The following is a 26,326-nucleotide window of genomic DNA, read 5'->3' as shown; positions in this document are numbered from 1 at the left end:
GAACTTGGCTGTGGACTGCTATCACCAGGGCAGTTGGTGCTGCTGCTGGCCCCTTCCTTTTCCCCCGATCTTCCCGTGGAGGTCTTGCTGTAGCAGTGACAGGAGCTTGCTTTTGAGAGACTCTTACCTCCTTTTGTTTTTTTGGGGAAGAATTGTTGCTAGTGGGAAATAGCAACCAGGAGCAGCTTGCTGCTGGAGCTGAGTTAGCTCACGGCTAGAGGGGGACCTACCTAGGAAGGGGATGAGTTGGATAATTGTATAGGTGCTACTGAGGTTTACCAAAGTGATGGGAGACATAGCATCTCAAATGTTAAGAGGACTGAAATAAACAAGTAACAATGGTGCAAATACTCTTATCGGCAGTTGAAGGTCTGAGTCAACTCTGTCCTGATTGGTTTTGATTTATTTATAACTTTAAAAACTTGAAGTCATGGGAGCACTAGTACCCGAGACAGCTTGTTGGGGCAGGGCCAAACTTAAGTGTTATGGTAAGTAATGGCAGGTATTCACAAATGTAAGAGCAATAAAATGGTTAGGATGGTTGATTACTGATACTTTTTGAGTTAGGAGTGGAGATTCAGTATGCTTAGACTGTATATACACGTGTTAAGCCTTCTGTAAGGGTGGTGGGGAATGGATTGGATTTTGATCTTACTTGGAAGAGGCACTGTAGACTGAGACCTTCCTAAGGAGGGTTCTCAGGTACAACTGTGTACCTTTTGTGTATGGGAGTAGAATACACTGAGTGTGTGCTGTGACTTAACTAGTAACCTCCCTAAATGTGTATGATTAAGAAGTAACTTATTAAAGATAGGCTTTATCAGTCCTATTTCTGCTGCATGAGATAACATAATGCTATGCTTTTTTTCATGGTTAAAACTTGTTTTTCCTTCTACACAAATTGGTAGGTGTCCTGACTTATAACGTTCCTTCCTGTTGGAGTGAGTCCACAGGAGGGCCACGAAGGTGATCAGAGGCCTGGAGCACCTCTCCTATGAAGACAAGTTGAGAGAGTTGGGGTTGTTCAGCCTGAATAAGAGAAGGCTCCAGGGAAACCTTACAGCAGCCTTCTAGTACCTAAAGGGGGCTGACAAGAAAACCGGAGAGGGACTTTTTACAAGAGCATGTAGCAATAGAACAAGGGGTAATGGCTTTATGCTGAAAGAGGGTAGATTTAGATTAGATATTGGGAAGAAATTCTTTACTGTGAGGGTGGCAAGACACTGGCACAGGCTGCCCAGAGAAGCTGTGGATGCCCCGTCCCTGGAAGTGTTTGAGGCCAGGCTGGATGGGGATTTGAGCAACCTGGTCTAGTGGAAGGTGTCCCTGCCCATGGCAGGGAGGTTGGAACAAGGTGATCTTTATGGTCCCTTCCAACCTAAACCATTCTATGATTCCTAAAAATGAAACTTTTTCTTTTTTGTGTGTTAGGGTTTGTAAACCCTAGAAAAGTGGCCTTGTGGAAAAACAGTACAATGGCAAGTGGTATTCCAGAAGAAATTCAGTAACCCATGTGTTCCAGTTTTTTTGATCTGTCTTATGATGAGTTTGAAAGCATCTTGTAAATAAGAGGTTAAGGATTGGAGGCTGGACCTAAAATGGTTTATTGTCATGAAGGGTAGCGATATCCAGGTTGGACAGATGTTACAGGAGAAAGCAGGTGAGGCAGAAACATGCTAGTGACTGGGTGAAGTGAGCACAGGCCTGGCGTGGCTGGTCTGAGCCAACGTGAAAAGGCTTATTCACACGAGGCAGCTCCTGTGCAGCCTCAGTGTGCCTTTGGCAGGAGGCCAAAGACAGTGGCCAAGTTCATCCATGCAGACCTAGGTTAGCTAGTAAGCCTTATTCTGTCAAAAAAACCCCAAACCACAATGCTGAGGAGCACAATGTAGGTACATGATTCCAACATAGCCAGCCTGCACCTAGCTGGGGTGTTGGTACCAACGTGGCAGTGACTAGGGTGAACTCGTCTCCTGCTTGAGACTATCTACTTTCTTTCCCACGGGCTGTGCTCTGCCAAGGGGGTTTGTTGCTTGGGTGCAGTGCTGGATGAATGCACGAGTCCAAAGCATTCTTCAGCTCTCCAGGAGTCTGAAAGGCTCCATGTGGAGGCACCCAGTGGCTCTGTGGGAGATGAGTTGGGTCTGGATTGGCTTATCCCCTGAAAGCTGGCAGACCGCACTGTGTGAGAGTATACCTTGAGAGTATCTGCAGCTCTGTTGCTTCTCATAGACCATCTACCGGTCTTTCCCAGAGAATGCTTTATCTTGAGCACAGTTATCCTTGTTGCAGACTTAGATGCTGCAAATGTTTATTATCTTCGGCACAAGACCAGGTACTGATGAGGGTGGTGAAGAAAAGTCCAAGTGGTTCTGTGGTTTGGGGTTCGTTGGAGCTGGAAGTTAAGAAAAATCAGTTTCTACGGTGTCAGTTTTCTTAGTCTTTCTGTGCTTCCCAGTTTGCCTATTTTTGGTGTATTGTTGACGCACTGAAATTCTACTCTGTAACTTGCTGTGAAATGAAGATTTTAATTCTGGGGATAGGGAAGGAGCATGATTTTTCTAATAAATGGAATATATTTAGAACATTTTGGTATTTTAAATGTACTTAATTTTTTTAATTCATTTGCTCTCTGCAAAACTGTAGTCCAAACAGTTTCTGATAGAGGCTCCCGTCAAAAAGGGTTGCCTGAATGTCTAATCTTATAAATTTTGTTATACCTGTTAGATTTAGAGAAAGTTAAGCAAAGTGATCAGCATCACTGCTTAGCATGATCTGGGGATGGTGGAGAAAGCGCCAAATCCCAAACTAGCAGATCAATTTCAAAAAGAACAGGAGGAGATAATACTGTTCTATGCAAGGTGTAGTTCAGCTGTGTGGCTTCCTGTTACAGTTGAAGATGCTAAAGGTTTACATGGATTAAAAAAAAATACTGTAAAATATATTGGTATCTTTTTCTCCTGTGAATTTGTCTACAGTCACCAGCTGTAGTCCACCAAACCACATAGCTGCAAACTGGACATGGGAGGAGTATTCTGGAGAGGTATTACAATGTGCTTGCTGCCTTCTTGAATTCTCCCCTCAGTACCTATTAGTGACCACTGCCAGAGACCCAAGTCTTGGGTTAGCTGGATCTCTGTTCTGAGTTGGAAGGTCTAATCTTGTGATAAAACTGTTACCCTATGAGAACTTGTCTACACTGTGGGTTTTTTTTTTCCCTTCACTTCCTGTATAGGTGGATACGTGCAAATGGAGGGAACAGGTGAATGATGACAGGATGTTTTTATTATGTTAAGTTTGTTTTTTTCCTAATGACTTGCTATATCAGAATGTACTGTGCACGTGCTGAATGATGCATTATGCTTGAAATGCACCCAAACCTTTATTTAAAGATTCCTTCAAGTCTGTGTTTTCTGTAATTCTAAATAGTTCATGCCCTAGTCATGGAGCTCTGAAAGGTCAACCCATGTTTCAAAGGTGTAGAGAAAAGGTTTTATTTAGCATTGTGTTCTGGGGTCTCTTGACATGTGCAGCAAAAAATTATGGAATTTCATGGCCACAGTCTGATTTTTAAAAAGCTGTTACAAGGTGCTGTTGCTTCTTTTCATGCCCCAAAACTTTTTGGAAATTGGTGTCCTCACTGTGAATATGAAGGTACTCAAGTAAGATGATTTGAGTTACTGCCAGCACAATATGGGGTTCCAGAAGGAACCCCTTCCTGGTTCAGATCCTCTTCATGAAACCAGAATCTCTGTTCTTTTAGGACCACTGTTGTATTTGTCTCTCATATCCCTAGCTGTAACTAGCCTCTCCTTCATGAAGAGATGAGCAGAGACACTCTGAAAGTGTGTTGAGATGGGGAGTGGGAGGAAAAAAAAAGGTAATTTTTCTGATGCCCTCTGACAACCTGAAGAAAGCTAGAATCATGCAGTTAGTAATATATATATGTAAAACAATCAACAAATTAGGCTTATTTTGTTTCCCATTTTCCTTCTGATGCTTTAAATGGCTAGTAATAAAGAGATTCTTGTTGCAAGTTTGTAGTTCTGTTTCCAGAGTTGTCTGTCTTGTCCTGCACTGCTGTCTCGCATCTCAGAGCTCCTCCAGCAAGTTAGGTTCTTCATCCTTACTGTGCTCTTCTGAGTCAGAAACAATTTTTTTTTTCTTCTTTGAGAGATCCTAGTTTCTGGGCTTAATTGTGACCAACTTGTATTTTCTTCCCAATGTTAAACCAAGCCAGGGGTCCTCAAACTTTTTAAGCAGGGGGCCGGCGCGGATGAAGTGGCAGGCAGTCATCTGCGGCTGCTTGGTTCCCCCCCAGCCCCCGGCGGGGGTGTGTGTGTGTGTCTGTAAATACCGGGGGCCGGATTGAGGACCCTGAGGGGCCCGTGGGCCACAGTTTGAGGACCCCTGAACTAAGCTTTTCCTTTTCTGTTGGTTGTGCTACATGGGCTTATGATGAGCAAACAAAACCCTTTTAGAATTCATCTCCCAGAACAGGTAACTCTTAATCATTTTAGCAGCCTCTTTTTTTTTTTCTTTTCCAGCTGTTGCCATTTAAATGACTTAATGTATTATTGCTTTCTATTACTATGGGAAGCACCTCAGTGGATGCAATCAGGTTGTATAAGTTGTCTTTATAGCTGCATCGGAATGGCAGTTTATAGTCCATTTTATATTCAGCCACTGCACCCCAGATACCTTTCTTCCATTGCTTACGATGGTCACCTCAACTCTAAACAAAGTTAGTCTCCAGTGCGTGTCTTGACATCTTGTACTGCCATGTCACCAGGTAATATCTGGCAATACTATTTTTTTATTACTCTGATCTATAAACCCATCTAATTCTTTGTGGTGTTACGCTGTGAGCCTTTTCACTAGCTGGGTTATCTGTGAAATTCATGAAGCATTCCCTTCTTTGTGCGGTGGTCACCAGTAACAGTGCTGAACAGGATTTGTGCTGAGATCAGTCCCTGAGGAGTGTAACTAGTAATTTGGTTTTATCTTGATAAAGTTCCTTTTTCTTGGTCTGAACCATTGTAGGTGCCTTCCTAGGTAGCTTCTGTCAGTATTCTAAGATTCTTATGTTTGGTCCCAGTCAGCTTGAGTCACAGTTTCTTATGGTCATCATATAAAATGATTTCCTTTTGTCTCATAGATTTGGACCATTATTTTTGTCTAAATTGATCACACTTAAGTTTGGCATAGTTTGCCTTTTGACTGAAAATGGATCTAGTGCTGCATTTTGTCCCAGTTGCCACTTTTCTTCTATACTTGTGATTATTCTGACACCTTGCATAGCTTTGACTTGAAATGAGTATGTCCATAGCTTGCCAAGATCACTTGTTATCATCTTCTGTTTGCAGGTGGTGGGTTTTTTTTGCCATGTCATTGACTTGAACTTGTTTTTCTGCCTGTTACAAATATATAGTGAAAGAGGGGAAAAAAATGTCAAATTTCTTCTAGTGACTTCTTACTTAATGCTGCTTTTCAGGCTCCAATCTCAGACGCCCTTCTACTGGCTGCTTAGTTCATTCTCAAAAAGCAGCTTATCTATGCATGTTTCTGGTGGCAAACACTGAAAGCCATCAGATGGCACAAGTCCTGAGCTATCTGATGTTCAAAACCTTCCTGTTGTATTCACCCACTGCTAGAGACAGGAAGAACCGAGAACAGTAACTTGATCGACCTCTCTGCATGTGCTTTCCTGGCCTGCTTGTGCTTGCAGTGACAATTGGCATCTGTCACTTATTTTGCAGTGACGAACAAATCAGAGCTATTTGTTTGCCAAATGCTAATACTACATGGTAACTCTTACGGTAGTGCCTTACTGAGCACAAAGCAGCTATAGTTTTTGCGTATGCCTAACAGACTTCAGCAGATGATCTGAAAGACTTGGTTGCTATTGCAGAAGTTAAGTTCAGGGCGCTCTTGGGTTCACCTGACATTTTCTGGATCAAAAGCCTTGAAAGCAATTTGTAACAGGATGAGGTAGAGGCTTCTGAACACAGGAGATGGGATGACAAAGTTCCTCCTCTCCTCCCAGGCTCCCATATCCATAATGCAGCAGCCCATGACTAACAGGAGAAAAAGACCTCATGGCAAAGATTTGAGTGTGAGTGTGTAAAAGAAGGTCACTCTGGAACTGGGAGAGCTCACTTAAAGGCACCTAGGACTGATGGTGTGTAAGTGTTGCCCATGACTTTCATGAACTCTTCGTGTGGTTTTCTTGTTGAGATTTCTAGATTGCTTCTAGCTCTGAAGTCTCAAGAAATCTTGAAAATGCACTGCCCAAAACCCTTTCTTGCTGAAGTTCTGGGTGAAATGGGAACTTGTCAGTGCTGTGGTATTTATAGAATATTTTTCTACCCACAATCCTACTAGCTCCTAGACACAAGCTGTTACCAAGTAAGTGTTTGGTTCTGGGAATTGAACCTTTTTCTGTAGCCTGTCTTTTCAAAGCCTGACCGTTAGGTGTAAGCTCCTTTGTGCAAAAAACCCCCCTTTGTGTGAAAAAATACACAGAATTTCTAGGATTTCAGCTTGGGTACAGGTGATCTTTCTGAAGAGGTTTCCTATTTCGGCAAGTTAAATTGAGAATAGAAGTGAAGTTTGTCTTATTTTGCACAGAGTTTTCTGTTTTTATTTAATAAAAATGCAGGGAGTTACTGGCTGTCTTATTAACTTGCAGCCAGCATGCTTATCTTCTTTGTTCTTTGTTAAATATGAGCTGGCATGTGTTAGACTGCGTTAGCGTTCACTCTTTGGGACTTCAGTGGTTTCTAAATTTGGCATTGCTAAGCCGGTGCCCTGTTTGCTTGAATCAATTGGGGCTTCTATTTTTAGCAACAAAAGGGAATTGAAATAGCAATTTTCTTTCCATGTAATAGATCCCCAAGAGGAATACTGATGCAAACTCTCTGTCATCCCATATTCTCCCCCTCCCCAAAAGCACTCAGACGAAAGGCAGCTGTCACGGTTTGCGGCTGTATTAATCTTTAATCAATCGAGTGTTTTCTGCATTCAGGTGTTCAGGGAAAACAAGGGTCACGACTAGGATCTGCCTAGAATAACTAAGTGCTCGTGCATGGATTGTGCAGTCAGAATTTGTGGGCAACGGCAGGGACAGACAGAGCAGCTAAAAATAGTATTTGCTTGCAGTGTTTCTCCAGTCTATTTTTGATGCTTGATTTTGATAAGGTTGATTGGGCTCTTACTAAAAATAGCTGTTCCTAGCAAGCTGAGGGCAAAAAGTAGAATATTTTTAACCAGCACAGACTAAAGTACTTTTGTTGGCTGGAGATAATCTAGAAGCTTGGTATTGGTCAAATGCCAGTGATTTATATAAATCTGTAATAAATGAAGCACAGCTTGATGCCAAGCAGGGATAGTCTTTTCTCCCCTTGCCAGCTTTTGTTTTCCCCAGGAGCTGTCATATTCTTAATATAGCCTCCGTGTTTCGTAGCAGAAGAATCTCGAGTCTTCAGTTATTTATGTGTTGTACCTATGCTAAGGTTAGCTGTGCTATGAAGCTTCTCCCAGCCGTATTGCTTTAACAAAACACACTAGGGTCATACTTTATACTTTATATTTATGTCTGCTACAGCTGTGTACTGTGCCTTGACAGACCCTCACTCCGATCCGGATTCAGTCTTGCAGGACAGGGATGGCTCTTCTGTGTGAACGGAGGATGTAGCTGAGAGACTAGCTCTGCAGTGGCCATTTTGACAACAAATTTGAATACCTCTCAGGATCAGAAGTGTAGCTGAGCTGCCCTCCTTGAGATCTATTTGTTAGCTTAATTTTTTGGCAGGAAGAGTATAGGTATTCCCAAATCACTGTACCCACATCTTTCAAGGGGGGAGTAACATCGTTAGTAGCTTGAGTTGTTCTTCCTAGGTAATGATGTGCATGAGTGCATCTGCAGTACTTTGAAAGATTGCCTAAACTCATGGTTTTCTTAATGAAAACAGGAAAATGGCTGAACTGAAATGGCTTGTAGTTTGAAGGGGATAGTAGAGAACATGCGTAATACTTGTTAGCTTCGTTGTGCAGGTAGTCAAAGCAGTGTGAGGAGTGTGCCTGGTGCTGTTTGTTAGCAGCAGCATGGATATAAGTATTGCATGCTTTATCTCCATTAGGCATCTCAAAAGCTTATTTTGCAGTGGAAAATGTGTGTGTTTACCTGAAGGCAGGCTTGGTCTCTTTAAGCTTTGTCTTCACTGTAGTCTAACCTTGAATTGGGGAGTCACGAATCTATAATCTTGTTTCAGCGTGATTGCTCTGCAGAACTGCAGTAGAATTTTCTATGCTTGCTGTTGCTCCTTTTCCCTGTGTCAGTGCTGGTCCTTGTTCCCATCATGAGATGAGATGATTTCTACACGCCTGCCTCATGCTTTACTGCACCATTCTTTGATTTTTGTTTTAAGATGTCCTGGCTGCATAAGAAGCAGACTAAAATGTTCTTTCTGGATGTTGAATATTCACTTCAGTCACAGAACAGACTGCTGTGGTCTGCTAGGTGCTGCTCTTGCCTGGCTGTAGAGCAGTACCCCCCTTTTTAACAGCGGGGAATGTTTATCCAGCATACTACTTAGGTGGTGGATGTTCTCTAAGTGACCTCTTATTTGGGAAGGCAGGGGCTGTTACAAGCAGAAAGAACATGCGAGCTCCATGCACCATTGGTGGTACCTTATCCTATGCCTGTTTAACCGTGGGCTGTGGGATTTCTGAAGGATGCAGGAGCTATTGGAAGCATTTGCATATTCAGCCCTTTGGAAGCCTTCTGGAGTGGTGCCTACCTTTGTAACCCCTGAAGTCATGTACCACTTGGCATATTAATATTCCATGCTAAAGTCACTGGTTGGTTACACAACTTCTTTCATGGGCTTGGTCTATGGCTTTTTTTAATATCAGGAAAGCTATTTCCTTTTAGTGCAAGACCATGCATTTCTCTGACTGCTGAGTTCGTTTAACTTTGCCCTGTATTTGTCAAGGGTTGCCTTGAGTTTCGTCCTGGGTGGGAAATGATGCCCAGTGCCTATGAACTGCATCATATCTGTTGTATATGTGACAAAAGCTGTGTAAACACACAATGTGAAACATTAGGAGGTGAAGTGGCTAGGTGGGGTTAAGGTTTAGAGGATTAGTGTGAGTTGTGTCTAATCAATAAGTAGTCCAGTAGTAGAGGTTGTGGTGGACTTCTGTGTAGCTGTATCTTAAATTTAAGAGGTCACTGTAAGAAGTCAAAGTTTATGTAATTAAACTCAAAGCAGGAGGTGAAAAGGTGTAGGTGGCTTGTTTGTTTCTTTTTCTTCCCTCCCCACACCATATAGGAATCAAAATTCTGGCACGGTTGTTAGGGCAAAGATGCCCTAATGTCCTAAGATGGTTTTGGTGATTTATGGAAGTGATTGCATGATGTGTTAAGGATAATACTGTAATTAAAAACTTAACTGCTGATCGGAGTTCTTCTGCAGATGACTTGTGTATATGCAATGGCAGTTGAAAGATCTACAGCACACATACAGCATAGCCTCCTTGAGCGGTGTAAGCAGATAGATGATGCCCCATACTGCTTGCCTTGTTCAGAGACCTTGATAGTACATTGAAGTTTCTCTTTGCATACCTACACTTTAAGACTGTATCCAGAGCATTGGTGGGTTCAAAGACACTTAATGTGGTGTACACCAGTGGCTATCATGAATTGTGATTAAGTGTTTTACTAGCTTTCCCACTACTTATCTGCTATTTTGAACAGTATAGGATCAATTGGAATATAAGGCTGTTCGTGCACAGCTGAAGTGAAAGCTAGGACTAGAGGATAAAACCCATGCATACATCAGTTAGCGGTTATAGCAGTGATTACGCCAGTCTTACATATTCAAGAAAGTGTCATTACATAGAAGAGCAACAAATGTTCCTTACAGTGTTCTGTACTCGTGAGGGCCAAGCTATATGTCTCAAAACAGGAGTCTTCAGGCAGGTTTCTCAGAATGGAGAACAGATGATGTAGTCTTGCACGTTCCAGGTCTGTACTTATATGCTAGTTTCAGAAAAACATGTCTTGAGGTGGGAATCTGTTCCAAATGCAGTCCAATTATTTTCTGAAATACCTTGTGTCCAGAGTTGAACGCTGGCTAGTGGTAACTTGTGGGGTAGAACATCTCCAGCCCAATGCGCATATATTGATTTATTAAGTGAACTGTTTTCAGAGTATGTCATGTTACTGGATACCTTTCCTTAATTTTCTTCCCCTTTTCTTCTACAGCCCCAATAGTTGGGGGAAGATTGATGTTTACGTCTTTGCCTAAAATCAGTGTTTCAGTACAAGCTTCCATTCAGGCAAACTTTTGTTTGGTGGGCTCACACACGAGCTGCCTGGGCTCTCTTCTGGAGACGGCAGATGGCTGAAGTGGGAAGCTACTACAGTTAGTCTATGGGGTAGATGTGTATAATCACACTTAAGAGCTGGTGCAGCTTTTTTTACAGACAATAACTTATTCCTACCCTACTTGCTTTGCCTTCTTTAAGCTCTGCCAACTGCAGCTTGTAACTTTTGTTGGAAGACACTGGAGAAGAAACAGAATTTAAAAGCTTAATCCACACTTGGAGTTAAAACTAGCTTCAGCACATCAAGTTGATAGTAAAGATTTAGTTAAACTGGCACAGCTTTAGAGCGGTTAAAACTAACACTTGGCTCTGGAGTGGGAACTAGAGATGAACGTAATCAATATGAAATTTAATAAATGAAATAAATGACAAGTGCCTTGCTAAGGCACAAGTCTTACCAAAGCTGCTTCTTTTTGTTGCTCTCCCCTTCCCTGCAGCGTGCATATACGCTTCAGGTAACTCAAAACGTGGAGGAAGGTAAGGTTGCTGAAGCTGGACATTGTGATGGCCCAGGCAGTTGTCTTTACCCCACCTCTCTTCCTTGCTTTTACAACATAGGGCTTAAGTATGCTGTCTGCTCCGGCTGGTGTCTAGCTGGGCAGGCTTTCTGACCCACCAGACTCCTCTCTAATTATCCCATAAATGGGCAGTAACTACAGCTCCCTTGCTGAACTGGGTGCTACTGGTCAGGAGCAGGAAAAATCTGTATCAGCACATTTCCCTGTTGCAGTCCTCCGGTGCCAGTTTTGGTGGCTTCTGCACCAGTGCAGCTGCTGATGGGAAATCCATTTACTTAGAATGGGTGAAGCTAGGCCAGGTGGCTTCTCTTGAAGTGCCCAGGGAAGGGAAGTGTGGCCTAAAAAAAGGTGGCTTTTTGGTTGTATGTTAGAAAGCCATCCTTGTACTGTGTTTGCTCCACAAGATGATGTGGGAACACAGAGCAAGAGACAAAGTTATCCTTCATGAAGGGGAGTCATTAATAAAATGATCCTAATAGTGCCTTCTTGTAAGAAGAGGATTTCCCTTATTGCTAAGAAAAACTAGCTGCATGCTTTATTCTGATGCCTATGCCTTTACCTGTAGCAGAAGCAAAACAGTAATATGTATTAGCTAGGTGTCTGTTTATGTAAGTGATGGTTCAAGCACTTTTTTTTTTTTTCCTTCCTGGTGGGATTTCTTAATGTTTTTCATCATTTATCTGTATTAGATTTGTCCAAATTTCTCAAGTTATGTTCTGGAAGGTACTTTAGCCTCTGGACTACAGGTGATTTTAAGTAGAAGTAGGACCTAAGAAGGGAGGAACCATCCTGTTACTTGTACTTCAGATAGAAATCCCCACTCTTCAGCTTGTCTCATGCTCCAGCCGCTTCTATTACAATTTACCTAAGCAATGGATTCAATAAATGAGGTAAATATCCTTGACTGAAATTGTACTTGCACTTTATTAAGCCTTTAAAGTGCTGCAGATGCTTTTTGAAGTCCCTGCCTTATGGAGCATGCACTCTTAGCTGTAGCTGCTAAAGGTGAACAACTCACAGTGTCAGAAAACAGTATTTTTAAATGCTGAGCTTGTTATCTGGGAATGAAACCATTAAATCCATGAATTTTGAGTTGGAAGGAGGAGAAACTATCTATAAGCGTTATAGGGAATAGCTGCTCTTTAGGTACCTCACTAACTAGAATGAAGGAAACAAACCCCTTTTACAGAGTCATGGAAGTGGACTGTTTGCCAGATTGGGTCAACTTAGAGCATATCCAACTACGGTTGTAAGCCTAGTGGGGAGTGGTACTGGGCACAGGTTTTCGTTGTGCTCCTGTTTGTTTTACTGCAGCAATAATAAATTATGTGATAATACATAATGTGAAACCCAAGATCAGTAAGGCTGAAACTGAAGCTTGTTAGTCCTTGAACTAAAGGGATGGTGCCATCCTGAAGGACTGTAATGCTGTCTGGTACATGGGTAACAATATTGGTGCAAGTTTGGTTGTAGCAAGTGGACTCCTGGGAATACATTCTTGATTTCTTCCCCAAGGTCTGCTTTTTTTCACCATTTGGCCCCTTGCTTGACTTCTCTACATGGGGATTTGTTACTGTGACTCATTTCTCTAATTGTGGCTGGATGGCAAGTGGCAAAATGGTGTGACCCAGGCACTTGGTTTTCTCGATAAAATTCACTAGAGCTCATGGTGCAGCAGCTAGAGCTGTTTACTAGCTGGGGCATCCTGTGTGTGCAGTATGTGTTAATACGCGTATGGTACAGTCCTGCACATCCTTATCACATGGGAGCTACAGCATCTTGCAAATAAGCCTTGAAACCAGGGAAGGGATAAATGTATGTGTATGTACCTTCATCTAGGGTCATCCGTAAACCTAGCTTAAATCAAGGGCATGACTATCTTTCATTCCGAGCCTGTTACTGCACTGTTGGCTGGCCATTCAAGCTCAGATAGGACCATCACTGGCAGCTTCATCACTTGCTATTACGTCCACTTATTTATAGCTAGCAGGCACAGAAACTGAAATAGTTACAGCATTTCCTAGCTGTTATTACTCAAACAGAAATATTCTGGCTGCTGTTTGCATGCCAGCTGTTATGGGTGATCTGCAGGCAGTGACTAATCAAATCATGTGCAAACACATCTCCTTCTGGTGCCCTGAAGGGAAGTTATTGCTGGATCCTAGTGCTGGACAACACCTCCATCTGCTGTGAGTTTCACTCAGGTAGAGGTTGACCTGAGAGTTCAACCAACACTCTCAGTTCAGTTTTCTGAAACATTAAACAAGCCCAGTTATTTGGGCATGTCTTGTGTTCATTTATGCTTCCACTGCTTATCCCTGAACTTGTTCAGATCTAACAAGTACAAACAGAAAAATCCAGGAGTATATTCTCTAGCCACTTGGAAGTGAGAGCAGAGACAGAAGAATGAGCAAAGCTAAATGAGTAAGGTTGTTGAGGTGTAGGCATTGGTTTGATGAGGAGGAAGTGGAGCTGGATGTGCTTGCTTGAAAAGTAGTTGGGAACATGGCTTCTGGATGGAAGAACTGCTGTTTAGTGGGCAAACTGAGATGAGTGGCTACTGGTGTGGTCAGAGTCGTGGAATTATCTGTCAAACTAATGACGTGTTGAGTCGCTGAGAGCTTGTCGGCATGCAGAAAAGAATCCTAGGAAGACTTGAGGCTTGACACAGATCCCAGTCACCCACAGGTGAAAGTTTAAGCTCTAGAAGCCCAGCTTGCAACTAATGGCTACTGATCAGTCACTTATACTGGCTGTTAGTAGTAAGCACAATGGCCACAGAAATCTACTGGAGAGTCACTAACAGAGACCTGTTGCTCGTGACCTAAAATGTCTGTTTTATTGGATGCTTAAAGGCTTTAAGATACTTTTCATTTTACAGTGTACTTAAAACTAAGTTGAGAGCTGTTTTAATAGTTATAACTGAGCTTTTCTTAGTTAAATGACTTGGAAATCTTCCTTAGTCTGCAGCGCTTCTGAAGAAGCGTAGTGGGCCAGAGGACTGGCATGAGGAGGAGTGCTGAACCTGAATCTTGAAACAGTTAGGCTCCTAGCTCAGTCTCTTCCTCTCCTTTCTTACATGTGGAAAGGTTTTAGTTTGAGTTCTCTAAGAGATTTATTCAAAATTGTACACCTATTCAGATATGTTTTGATATGTCTCTTGGCTGGAATGAGTATTTTAATAGCTTACTAATAAACACTCATTGCAGTTATTTCTGTGAAGCAGCTAATGTATATATTTTTTCCCCCTCTACAGTGGTCACAGGAGCTACTGATGGGATTGGAAAAGCCTATGCAGAAGAGGTAAGAATTCTTAGCACTTCCAAGTGATACCTTGATCCTTGGCAAGATGTCATGCTGTCTTAACTCTGTCAAGTAGTAGGTCATATCTCCTCACCTTTATTTAACAGGTATGTGTGGAGAAAGAGGTCTCCTGCCTTGTCTCCCTCTGGTGACCAGCCAAGAATTTTATCCCTTTTTGTTAGCTTCCTTAATTTGTGAATTCTGTTTTCAGCCTTTACCTTGTCCTTTAGTGTTTTTTTTTTTTAACTTCTTCTAGTTGTTACAATTCTTAGCTTTCTCTACCTTTGCTATTTCTTTTTGGTATTTTCAGGCACTGACTAAATGGCATTTCTAGGTGGTTGCAGTACATTCCAATTATTAACTATAGTTCATGAAGTCTCTGAAGCTGGGTTTTACCTCTATCTCTTTTACTGTACTTTTTCTCTTGATGGATATGTGGGCTCCAAATATGGTACTGGAATGTATTGCTTAAGACAGAAAGTGCCTGTTAGTATGGGGCAATTTAGCCTATAAGCCCAGAGAACATCATGACAAATAGTGCTGACTACAACAATTTATAGCAAAAATAACTTTCAGCTCCCGCATCAGTATCAAAGTGAGCCAGTCTGTACTCATGTTTGTGTTCTCTGAAACACCAGCACGACTTAGCGTGAGGAGATCAGCTGTGAGATATTCCTTTTTCTTGAAGTTTCTGTTCTGTGGAGCCCACAGGGAAAGTAGCATTCCTCTTCATGGGTAGTCCTTGTCCTTCAGATTTCCCTACATCCCTGTGTGCTCTGCTACCTGTACCCCTGGCCCTTAAATTCCTTTATGCTTTGCAGAAAATAGCACCTTGTCCTGCTGGGTCAAGAAGGGGGGGTTGACTGCAAAGCGAATTAAGCCTGGTGCCAGCAGCACCTGATTCTGGCCTAGAGCTGGCAGCTCATACCTGCCAAATATCCCAGTTACCTGGCACTGAAGCAAATGATGCAATACTTAAATCTAACTGCCTAGAGTAAGTGGAAGGAGGTGACTGTGCCCAGGGCATAACACTATGAGGAGGAAGTCCTCTGATGTGAGAGACACCCACTGATCATCATGGGAGATTGGTTTAATGATCTGTGTTAGGTTATTGAGTGAATGAAACTACAGCTTGCTTTAGGTTCTGCTGGTGTCTCCAAGAACTAGAGGCTGCCTTCAGACATGAACATGTGCTGCTGGCAGAGCCCTGTATGTGAACCCTCGTTAGGAAAGCTGATCCGCTGCTGGGAAACCGACTGTTTCAGCTTCTTTGCCATAGTTGCTGTTGGCACAGAACACCCAAAAGCACCCCAAAGGGCACATATATTCATTCTTGGGCTGTAGAATAAAGCAAATCTTTCATGAGTTTTTTTATGATTGTTATTTATTTATTTATTTAGAATAAGATAAAAATTCACCCTTTGAGAGTTTAGGTGGATGAAGAGTACTTGATGAAGTAAAGCGTGGGTGTGGGTTGAAATGTGGAATGCCTGGAAAGACTTCTCAGTCTTTCAATTGACTCTAGAGGTGTCTTCATAAGACTGTCAGCAGAAGCTTGACTTTCTACTAGAAACTACCTTCAGGTTACTATAAATGCCACTGGCATACAGCTGATTGGGTGCTGACGGCTGTTGTCATGATCATGCAGATTACTTCCTTCTCCTTGGATGAGTTTGTGAGAAATATAACGGTGTGTTGAGAATCGCCTCTTTGAAAGTTTGACATGATCACCACTAAGTAATGGAAGAACGTTACAAATTTGTGGATTCTTTCCAGTTATACTCTGCTGTGTTGTTTATTTTCCTTCTTTTCCAAGCAAAGAGCCATTTTTACACTTCCCACTCTTGCAGTATTTAGATCTCTGTTCTTTGCTTGGCACTGGTAGCCTTTTCATCACTAGACCACCTCTTCATGAAAGGTGGTGCCATGGTAAATGCAAGTTTTCTCTGTCTGGGTAATGATCACCCAGTCTTTGATTCCAAAGCAGCATGGTTTTGTGTTTGTTTCGTTTGTTTTTTTTTTTTTAAAGGATATGGTCAGAAATCATTACTTGTTACCCCTGTATTGCTGTTTGCTTTTGCAAATCGTGAGTTAAATTTTAACCTTAGATGTGTTTGTATGCTAGTGATAAACTAGAGGTTGTGATCCCATTGTGTGCTCTGTAGTACTCTGCTATGCACATCTGCTTAGTGTTGCTTTTTTAGATCCTCTTGCTATACTTACTCTAACAAGAGCTTTAACTCTGCTTTGGTGGGCTGTCATTGACATTCCTTTCCATCCTGGAGAGAAAGGGCTTTAAAAGCGGTTATGTTTTGCTACCAAGGTGGAAAAAGTGGTAGTTACGAACATGACATATAAGAAATCAGATGTCTGCATCCACCAGCTGTGTTAGAATGGTGACTCTTGCTTGCATCAGTCCTTTAGCTATGAAAGTATCTTGCCAATGCTTGCTACTCCGGTGAGTTTTGTGATGAGTTTTAAGGTCTTCTTGTGCAGCCTTTTCATGACCCTAGAGACAACGTGCCAAAGATCTAAAGACAGTTATCTGCGAAGCAAGAGGGTCTTCCTTGTTTCTTACATAAAAACATAATTAGCTACTGGGATCTCAGAGGATCATTATTCGTCTTTGGACTATTGTGGTTCCACTAGGCCTCTACCAGTGAAGTCGGAGCACTCAGCAGAAACTGATTTGGTTGCATCAGACTCAAACCAAACGTGCTGTTGAGCACTGTCTTTTCCAAGTTTGATTATTTCTCTTAGTGGTATTTGTTCCTAGTTGCAGGCTCTTTCCTTGGTCATTTTATGGGCTTTGTACTCTTGAGAACTCCTCTTGCAAATGGGTTTCTGTTTCCAGATTTCAAATGCACTTCTCAAGGTGTGTCCCTTTAATGTGAATGCAGCAGCAGTTTCTTGCAAGCTCACTCTTGTGGCAGAAGTTCTCTAAACACACAGAGGTTCTGCTGAGTGTGTTGGCATGGCTTTACTGCCTTGGCTTTTGAGACAAGTACAGCTGGATAGTTTTCCATAAAGCTCAGGTATCTACTTCAGCAATTTGAGAGCCCAGAGGTCATGGCTGCTGAAAGAAAGCAAACTGCCTGTCAGCAGTCTGGAGTTTGCGTCCATGGGGAACATCTTTGGGGCTTTTTTGCCCCATGGGACCACAGCTGTTTCAGACTTTTGAGTGGATTACTGTCCAATTGCCCTCAGTGTCACAGGCTGAGATAGTTTTAGGTATAGTGTTTGCCTTCACTGCCTTGATCCTGTGGAATGAGAGTGCACTATGTTATTCCCTTCTTCCTACTGCCTTCTAAGCCTACTGTTGGCTTCATGAAAAGTTAATCTAGTGAGCTAGGTGCTTATCTGGAGATGGATGTGTTCATCCCTTTTAGACACTCGTCCTCATAACACCACATCATTTCCTTGAGTGGAAAGCTTAAGTTACCCATAAGCCTGAACTTGGCAGTGGTTTGTTAGCAGCTCCTAGTGAGTGTCTTTGGTTTCATCACACCTCACTCTACGCTCATGAGAGATCTAGTATGAGATTTCTTCTGCTTAGAGATCACACATGTGAGTAAAGCATGGAGGTCACTAATGAACTTGGTCATGCTTCTCTCTGAAAGAAGCTTTCTTTGTGTGCTTCTGCTAGAAAGGTAGATGAGATTAAGTCTCTTTAGGTTGTTGCTGTACCATGCTGTGGTGGTGTGGGATTTTTTAGGTTTCGTTTTGTGTGGGGTGTGTGTGGTTTGTTTTTGGTTTGTTTTTTTTTTTTTTTTTGTTCAAGACCCATTCTCACTGGCTTCCTAAGGCAGTGAAGGAGTTTTATGGAGCAATGATAACTTACCTGTTTTTTATATGTAGGTGTTAAGTGTCTGGAAGGCAGTGTCACTATGAACTGTGGATATATTGTTATTTTTCACTGGAACAGGGACTTACAATAGTCACAAACATTGTTTTCATTGCGGAGTAATTCAGATATGTAGCTCTCTTTCTGCAGACACTTTTAAATTTAGTTGTTCTCATTTCAAACTTGCAGTAGTATGTCTGATTTGAGACCAGGATATCCTCTGGCCACAGCTTAAGTTACACAGATAGCTTCCCTAAAAGAAATGCATGAGTAAACTAACCTTTATATTTATGATTAGTACAAAGTTGAGTGGAGCCTGACTAAAGGAAGGAAGTATTGGGTGCTGGGGTAATTTTGTAACACGGGTGTTCAAGTGACCATGGATATCTTAACTTGGCATGTTAAACTTAATTGTGGGTAATAACTTCTTTGCTCTGACTTGCAGAGGTGTGGTAAAATTTCTGTAAAATACCTGCTTGTTTGCTTTCTATTTTATAAATGTACTTATACACCTGTATCGCATGACTGAGAAGGTAACAAATTTGTCATGAAGGGAATCAAGTAAGAAGTACCATGGAAGTATTTATCCTGGTTTTCCCATTCATGTGTCTATTTAAAATTGTAATTTTTTCAAACTTGCTGGTCATATATATGTGATATTTGATAAATTATGCAATTCTTTTAATTAGGATACTAACTTGGAAGTGATTTATGACTGTTCTATGTCTCCTGTTTTCTTGCAGTTAGCAAGATGTGGAATGAAGGTGGCTCTAATCAGTAGGTCAAAAGAAAAACTGGACCAGGTTGCTAGTGAAATAAGTGAGTTGAAAACTTCTTTCCTAAACTTCATGGGCATGCTTATAAATAAATACAGTTGCACATGAGCTTCATACATGCTAATATATACAGCTCTAATTTTGAAAAAGCTTTGCCGTTGTGCATAGTGCAAATGTTAGATATAAATGGTAAAGGCCTTGCAGATTAATTTTATGGGTGTTCACGTTTAACTTCTGAAAACAATAGGGCTCAGTTCTCAGATAAGTACTTCTAAAACTCTTAGCCTTCCATAAGAACAGCTTACCAAGTCAGTCCAAAATACCACCTATCCCCATAGTAGCTGTCTAAAATCATAAGGCAAAAACCATGTAGCCTTTAATTCATCTGAATATTCCCTCAGCTTGAAGCAAGTTCGATTTCATGGGCTTCAGCCTTAAGGGTGGTTTCTTTGTAAGTCAAAGTTGTTGAAAACACGTTCCTTATGTTGCTTGTTATAATACCAAGTATACAAATTTATTGTGGGTAGTTTCCCCCTCCTCTCCCTTTTTTGTTCTGTTTGGATAAACTACTTGGATCAGATTAGAGAGCTGTAAGCTCTTTTTGGGTGACAAGTGTGCATAGTCAAAGGAATGAATACAGGGAGTGAGTTACTGTGTTTAAGAACCTGTATTAGCAGTAATTGTGTAGTAAATGGCTGTAATGCAAAAATAAGGGAGCAGCTTAATATTCCAATTACAAAAGTAAGGTGGGTATTTCTATGGGATCAGTTAGGAGAAAGCTTCCTCAAGTCTCATGCGGACAAATGATTTTTGCAATTGGAGCAAAGTATAACCATAGAATCATTTAGGTTGGAAAAGACCTTTAAGATCATAAAGTCCAACTGTTAACGCAGGACCCTCATTTAATCTGTATCTCTTTAAGTCAGATTTCCTGCAAGGTTACTAGTTTATGCAGAGTATGTCAAGATAAAGTGAAAAATGCAGCCTGGTGTATAGAAGTTTTTGATAAGCAGGAGTGGAAGTTGTGTGCTATGAAGCAGGTTTCTTGGCATAGTGATGTTGGGTAAAGAAACCATTAAGATTATACTTCTGTGTTACCCTCCCTTGTCTTGCTTAGGTTTTCATAAAATGGTTTGTATACACAATGCAGATAATTCTAAGAGCTGTTCTCTTTCACAGGTTGTAAGTGCATTATTTTGGCCTGAGTTCGTTAAAACTTTTATTAAATTTGTTAGTGGCACTGTTTTACTGTAAAGCATAATCTGTAAGTCAAGCCCCCACAAACTGTCCTATACTAAGTTGTAGGTGGCTGCTTAGTGAATGTAAGGATGACTGAAAGAGTCATGGACTTCAGTTTGCTTAATGGTAACTGGTTTACTAGTTTACTGAAAGGCAGAGGGCATACAATTCTGTTGATACAAATGCTACTGTCTCTGATTTCTAGTGTTCAGTGCAAAATGGCATATGAAACTATTCTCTAGACAGAAAAGTTGTCTTTTCTACTTGTATGTTTAGGTGGTAGACAGCATTTCTTCTTGGAGTGAAGATGGCATAGGGTCCTATCTTCAGCTGGTTTGGAAGTAATTATCTCTGTTCATTAGTGTCCTGCATTTAAAGATGTCCCTGCAGTGTCTGGATGTACCTGGTACATCAGTGCAGTCACAGTGTAAATGCAACAGTATAGGCGTCACTGCTTGCATAACCTGTGTGAGTTCTGAAGCTTAGTGCAAATGCACAAAGCAGTTGCAACAATGTGGTCTTGGTGGCAGTTCACTGCAGGAGGTGGATGGTCGTTTGCTGCATGTGTCAGCATATGCAGTCAAGTTTCTTACAATGCTGTATGTTGTCTTGCTAAATAAAAGTCCAGCTGACAGAAATATCTACAAATATCTTGTTCTGGAATCAAACACTTATGCATGAAGCAACAAGCTTCCTGAAAGTGGTCATAACCCTTTCTATAATAGTCTGGAACTCTCTTCCTCCTCGGGAATTAAGCATGATGCTGACAGGACAGATAAATCTACTACTGCTTAAAGCTTTTGGCATTTACATGATAGCTGCTGGGGGAGTTTTTCAGATTAAAATAATAGGTACACATACCTATGCAGAGCAGCCTGTAATACATAATTACTGTTAGGCCTCACCCAAACATTTTTCTGCTTTCTTTCCTAAACCATTCTGAAATGAGATGACTCATGCTGGATTTTCAGAATATTTCTTTTGATAACACTGAGCTACTGAAATGTATACCTTGTTCATTGTCCCACATGCTGAAAGATTGGGATGGCCTGCATAAGCAAGCAAAGCCGGAGTCGCACTTTCAGATCCTCCTAGGTTTTAGCTGGACAGAATTTTCTCATGTTTAGGCTCCAAAAAGGTGACTTCTTTGGAGCTTAGGCTGTAACTACTTGAGTGTTTCCCTTGCAGGCTCCTAAGGGAAGCTTTAAACTTCTTTGTGGTGGTCCTGCAATTGTTCTTCAAATTGAGGTAAGCTTGCTCCTCTTGAGTAATGACCCTTAATCACTTTAAGGAAGAATGGCTGTTTAGCTAGTTCCAGTTCTTTTGAATTGTGTGAGCCATGCTGTTTTCTGTTCCTTCCTCTTTTTTATCGATTGGAGTCCTCATCCTAGTCAATGGACAGGTGCCCCCATCACAACTAACAAGAGGGCTTTTGAGGATCAGACTTAGTCATTCTATTTCAGAAAAACCCTTTCTTGTGCTCTTAGGATACACTTACATTAGGAGCGATATCTATGTATAAAATGCAAGTTGCATAACCACCATCTTAAAGGAAGTACTGATACGTCTTTCTGACTGTTAAATGCCAGCTGACCTGGATCTGATATTTTTGTGTGTATATGCACGTTAAACTGGCTGTAATGATGTTATAGGGAGGCCGAATGTTCTGAACTTGCTGCTCAGTTTGAGCATTGAAAATTAGTGGATTAATTACAGGAAGTTGAAGACTTTGGAAGATTTTCCAATGTGTCTTCAAGCATGTTGTAAAGCAGATTTCTTTTTTTTTGGCAGAATACTTGGTTGTTGTACTATTTGCCACAACAGGGAAATTCTTCTTTTTGTTCCATAAGAAACAGAGCATTGGCCACAGACTGAGGAAGAAGAAATTTTGAGTTTCCTCCTCAGTGGTCATGGACCACCTTTGCATGGAATTACTTAGATTTTGTAGAAACATATTTGAACTTTTAATCAAGATTTCATGCACAAACATGGACTACTAGGGTCACTATACAAAATGCTTGGTCTAGATAAGTTCATGCTACATCAGTGCTCCAGGACCTTTTTAAAGTATTTAATGATGTGATATTCACAACAAACTCTTTCAAAGGTTCAGGTAGGATCAGAAAGAAGACTTCTCTGTGGATGGAGACAGTTGTTTATATGCCACATAATGAGGCTGTTCCCTGATTTACTGTATTTAATGTGTATGATCCAAGACATCTCAGGTGTTCTGTGCCAGCATTTGGTTCAAGAACCATGGACCTGCAAGCAGAAAAGCTTCAGTTATTGCACTGCTGCTGATAGGTATTTTCTGAGCAGACTTGAGAAGACCTTTGCTGTAGAAACTCATTACCTTGGGGCTGCAATATGAAGAATGTAGTGAAAACAAGTCAAGCAAGGAAAACACTTAAAAGAGGGCTTGTCTGTAGGGAAATTGTCAAAAGAATTTGGTATTGGTATATGTTATTAGCTGATGGCTTCACAGGACAGGTTGAGGAGTTGTGTGAGCTGTCGAGGCCAAGAAAAAACAAAGTCCTTTTGTAGCTAAATAGTGTTCCTGCTTGCCAGTGTAAATATCTACTTACTTGTGGGTAAGTGCATATAAATGCAACACGGGAGATTCTGAGCTTGTCATCAATTACTATATAATGCAAAACTTTTTTGAAGTAAATCCCCATCTGCTGCTTTAAAGGTGGTGGTTGTAAGTACTGTATATGCCCAGGGGATTACATTAGCTCCTAAGGTATTGTTTGGACTGAAAAAAAATTACCATTTTTTCCCAATGTGTACTCGCAAATGATAATTTAACTGGAATATGTTGTATTTTAAACTTTTAATACTGTTTAAGAACTAGTGTCTACAACTTTAGTTTGATTCTGCCACACATTTTTCTTTAAGAAAATATAATTTTTTGAAATTAAGATCTGTGTAGCTGACTACTTATTTCCGGTAAGTTTCCTGAGCTTAGTGTGTAGTGTTCCTGAAGTTGCTTGGTCATGGTAGTTTCGTCTTGAGCTACTCTGTAACCCTAAGATTTAAGGTACATTGTAAACGGATAGCTGTCATGTTTAGATTTGGGTTCTATTGCATTCTCACTACTCTGGTATGATTTGTTGAGTACAAGAGAGGAATGGGATGTGGTGCCAAAACTAGAAATGTTCCTTCTCCATTTCCTAGGTAGGTGGATTTTACAGCTTTCTTCTGCTTTCTTGGTAACAAGATAGTGGGGAGCATTCTGAAGCAGACCTGACACTGACCACTGTGCTCATGCCTCAGCTGTTACCGTGACCTACTGCTACAAATGGCCAATGCCCCCCATGGCAAACCTGTCCCCTGCAGATGCTCAGCTGCACCTACCTTGGAGCACTTTGCCCCTTAATCTCTGCCCTGTCATTTGCATTTCCTCCCCGATCTGCACTCCTTAAGTCCTCCTCGCATCTTAAGTCCTCCTCATGTCTTGGAGTTGGCAAGTAATAACATTTGCATTTAATAGCAAAGGTTGAAATGCAGACAAGCCTGGTTAGGAAGGGGACATAATTAGTCGTCATATTTTTGCACAGAAATGACAAGGTTCACTTTCCTGAGCTTAACTTGAAGACTAACTGAAGCCAGCAGTTATTTTGACCTTTTGTGATCTATTTCAAGGTAAACTAATGTGTTTGCAGTCTTCTGTCATCTGAGCTAGGTTCAGCTGGACATACTTGAAATTCCCCTATATGTCTTGGACTTGACAAAACTGCTTAAAATATTCTGGACTTGTTTTGGTGCACTGAAGTCACCTTTGACATAGTTCTAGTGTAAGGATCTTCGATTCAAAATGAGCTCTTGGCTTTCATCTCTGAAGAAAGTGAGGAAAGTTCCCATGCTTTTGCCTTGAATGGTGTCAACCAGTTACTAAAGGAGCAATTGTCAGACATGTAAAAGAACAGTTGGGAAGGGAACTTATTTTTAAAGAATTTCCTCACCGCCCCCCCCCCCCCCCCCCCCCCAGTGGTTTCAGATGTCCCGCTTAGTCCCTCTTCTTTTTTTATCATCTTCTCTTGCATTTTCTCAGTGAAATTTTGCCTGGATTAATTTGAAGAAACTGAGCAGAATGCTTAGAGAGCAACACTTGACAAATGTCCTGCAAGCTACAGGATGCAATCCTAGGACTACTTCAACCTTTAGGAGAACTTTGAGGCAGCAACAAGGTAGGATGAACCAGGAGTAAAATGTTTTACAGGTGACTAGGGACATCCTTGCAAAAGGACTTTGTTTACACACCACCTGTCAGCATATGGAGTAACAGACCACGTTGTCATAGTTGCTTTTAAGGATGAAAACCAGTCTGAGAAAGTTTAGCACTCAGTGTCATGGGTTACACATAGCAGCAAGTGATCTGGCAAGTTCTAGCAGACGGTGCCTTTTCACACCTGGCAAGGGGTTAGCCTCTTCCAGAAAGAAGGATTGGAAGCGTGCTTGCCTGTGAACCTCACTGCCAGAGCGCTTCTATGCGATATTTGTTGCGCTGTGTTGATAGTTTGTTAACCCAGAAAGTCCAGGAGAAGAAATGTGTAAAAGTTATTTAAATATGAATTGGCTGGTTTGGGTTTCCTTTTCTGAATATAAACTACAGCAAAGTAGCCTCTTCCACACGTCACATACTCCATATATTATGTCTATAGGTTCAGGACTAACTCTGGGACCTAATGGTGTCTTGAGTCTTAATGTTTTACACACTACGTAGCTGGACCAACTGGGCAGATGACTGCCTTGGTACTTTAGAAACCTAGACTGAAGAACCAGAGATTAGTCTTCCCTACAAACGTTCAGGGCCACTGCTGTCTCTGCTGGGTTGGGTGGGGGAATACTTTGTATTTTCTTTAATACGCAAACTTAATGCCTGTCTCTGCTAACAATCCGTTTTGTGGATGCCAAAACCAAGAGCCCTTGTGCTGGTCTCTGGGTCATTAAACACCTTCTGTTAACACAAAAGCTATAACATATCGCTTATTACTTCCAGTGTAAAATAAACTAAATATTACATGAAAAATGAGTATTGGATTTTTTTCACTGAGCGAAGGTCTGTTTTGCGAATCTGGTTTAAGTCAATTGGTGGAAGCTTTATTGCAGAGAGACTTAAAATTAAGCCTTTTAAGAGTGTCTACAGGGAACAGTCTCTGGCACAGGGAAAAGACTGGATGAAGCAAGCAGTGCTGTCCTCCTTCTACAACTTCATTCTATGAATGTGTATTTTAGTCTCCTGTCTCTTTTCTGGCAGGTTGAGTTCCATTACACCAAGCCCTTTTTATTTGTCAAAGCTGTAAAAAGCCCTGGTAGACTTCTCTGCTGAGGAAATGGTGATAATGGCTTTTATGGTTTTTTTAGGAGTATGTTGTGGTGAGGAAAATCATGCTAGTTAGTAGCTCTTCAAAGAGAAAGGAAACTTATTTGGTCTGTTTTTCACAACAGATTCTTTAGGAAAAAAAATCCATGAATATGAAAAATAATTTAAAAAATGGTGTGTCTAATGGATACAAGTATGCTTGCTATGTAACTCCTTATACATGTGCAACACTTCCAGTGCTGAACTGGGTACTATACTGCTTTGTGCATTATATGTGGACTACTTATGTGTTTTCCCTTATAAGCAACACTTTAGAGAACCCTGACAACTGTGCTTTTAAATGCCTGTCTTCTGACTATAGTGAACACCTTTCTGTGGATGCTGAATGCAGGTGAAACTATCAGGGATATAATACAATGCTGAATTAGCCTAGAAACTTGTTTCACTTTTAAAATTTGTTTTAATTCATGTAGAGTGACTGACTTAAATGTCTTGAAATTAACGTGAAAGTAAAGGCGCAATTTTTTTGTTAATCCATACTAAGCTACCTTTCAGTGACTCTCAGATTCTTTTAAGTAATTCTCCTGATCATCGTGGAATTCACTTTGTTGAATTTAAATCTGAAAAATTCTGCATTTGGTTTTTGTTGTTTTGTTTTTTGTTGTGTGTTTTTTTTTTTTTTAAATCACTACTGTTCTAATAATTACAGGGCTGGAGAATTAGATTTTATTTGCAAAAAGTGATGAAAAATTCATATTCACATGCATATACATATTGAGTGTACACATTGTCGCAGGCAATAATAATGACATTAAGAAAAACTAAATGTTACAGAAGTATTGGAAGTAGTCCATATGCCCTTCCTAAAATGAGTTAGTAAATTAAAACCAGCTTGCTTCATGTTGTGTGAAAACTAGTACCACCAATG

The 26,326-nt window shown here is 41.1% G+C and overlaps 1 protein-coding gene across 1 annotated transcript in view; it reads left to right on the top strand.

Moving 5' to 3' along the window:
- HSD17B12 (hydroxysteroid 17-beta dehydrogenase 12) overlaps window positions 1–26,326 on the top strand; it is an 89,491-nt gene that overhangs the window by 19,035 nt on the left and 44,130 nt on the right. Inside the window, exons 2-3 of the mRNA XM_055716398.1 lie at window positions 14,167–14,213; window positions 18,801–18,876. Of these exons, the coding sequence (XP_055572373.1) occupies window positions 14,167–14,213; window positions 18,801–18,876 (123 nt within the window). The remainder of the gene's footprint in view (window positions 1–14,166; window positions 14,214–18,800; window positions 18,877–26,326) is intronic.

Source organism: Falco cherrug, chromosome 7 (genome assembly GCF_023634085.1).
Source record: "Falco cherrug isolate bFalChe1 chromosome 7, bFalChe1.pri, whole genome shotgun sequence".
Taxonomy (NCBI): Eukaryota; Metazoa; Chordata; class Aves; order Falconiformes; family Falconidae; genus Falco; species Falco cherrug.
Note: the sequence above shows the minus strand (reverse complement) of the source record. Positions and strands in the feature narration are given on the sequence as shown.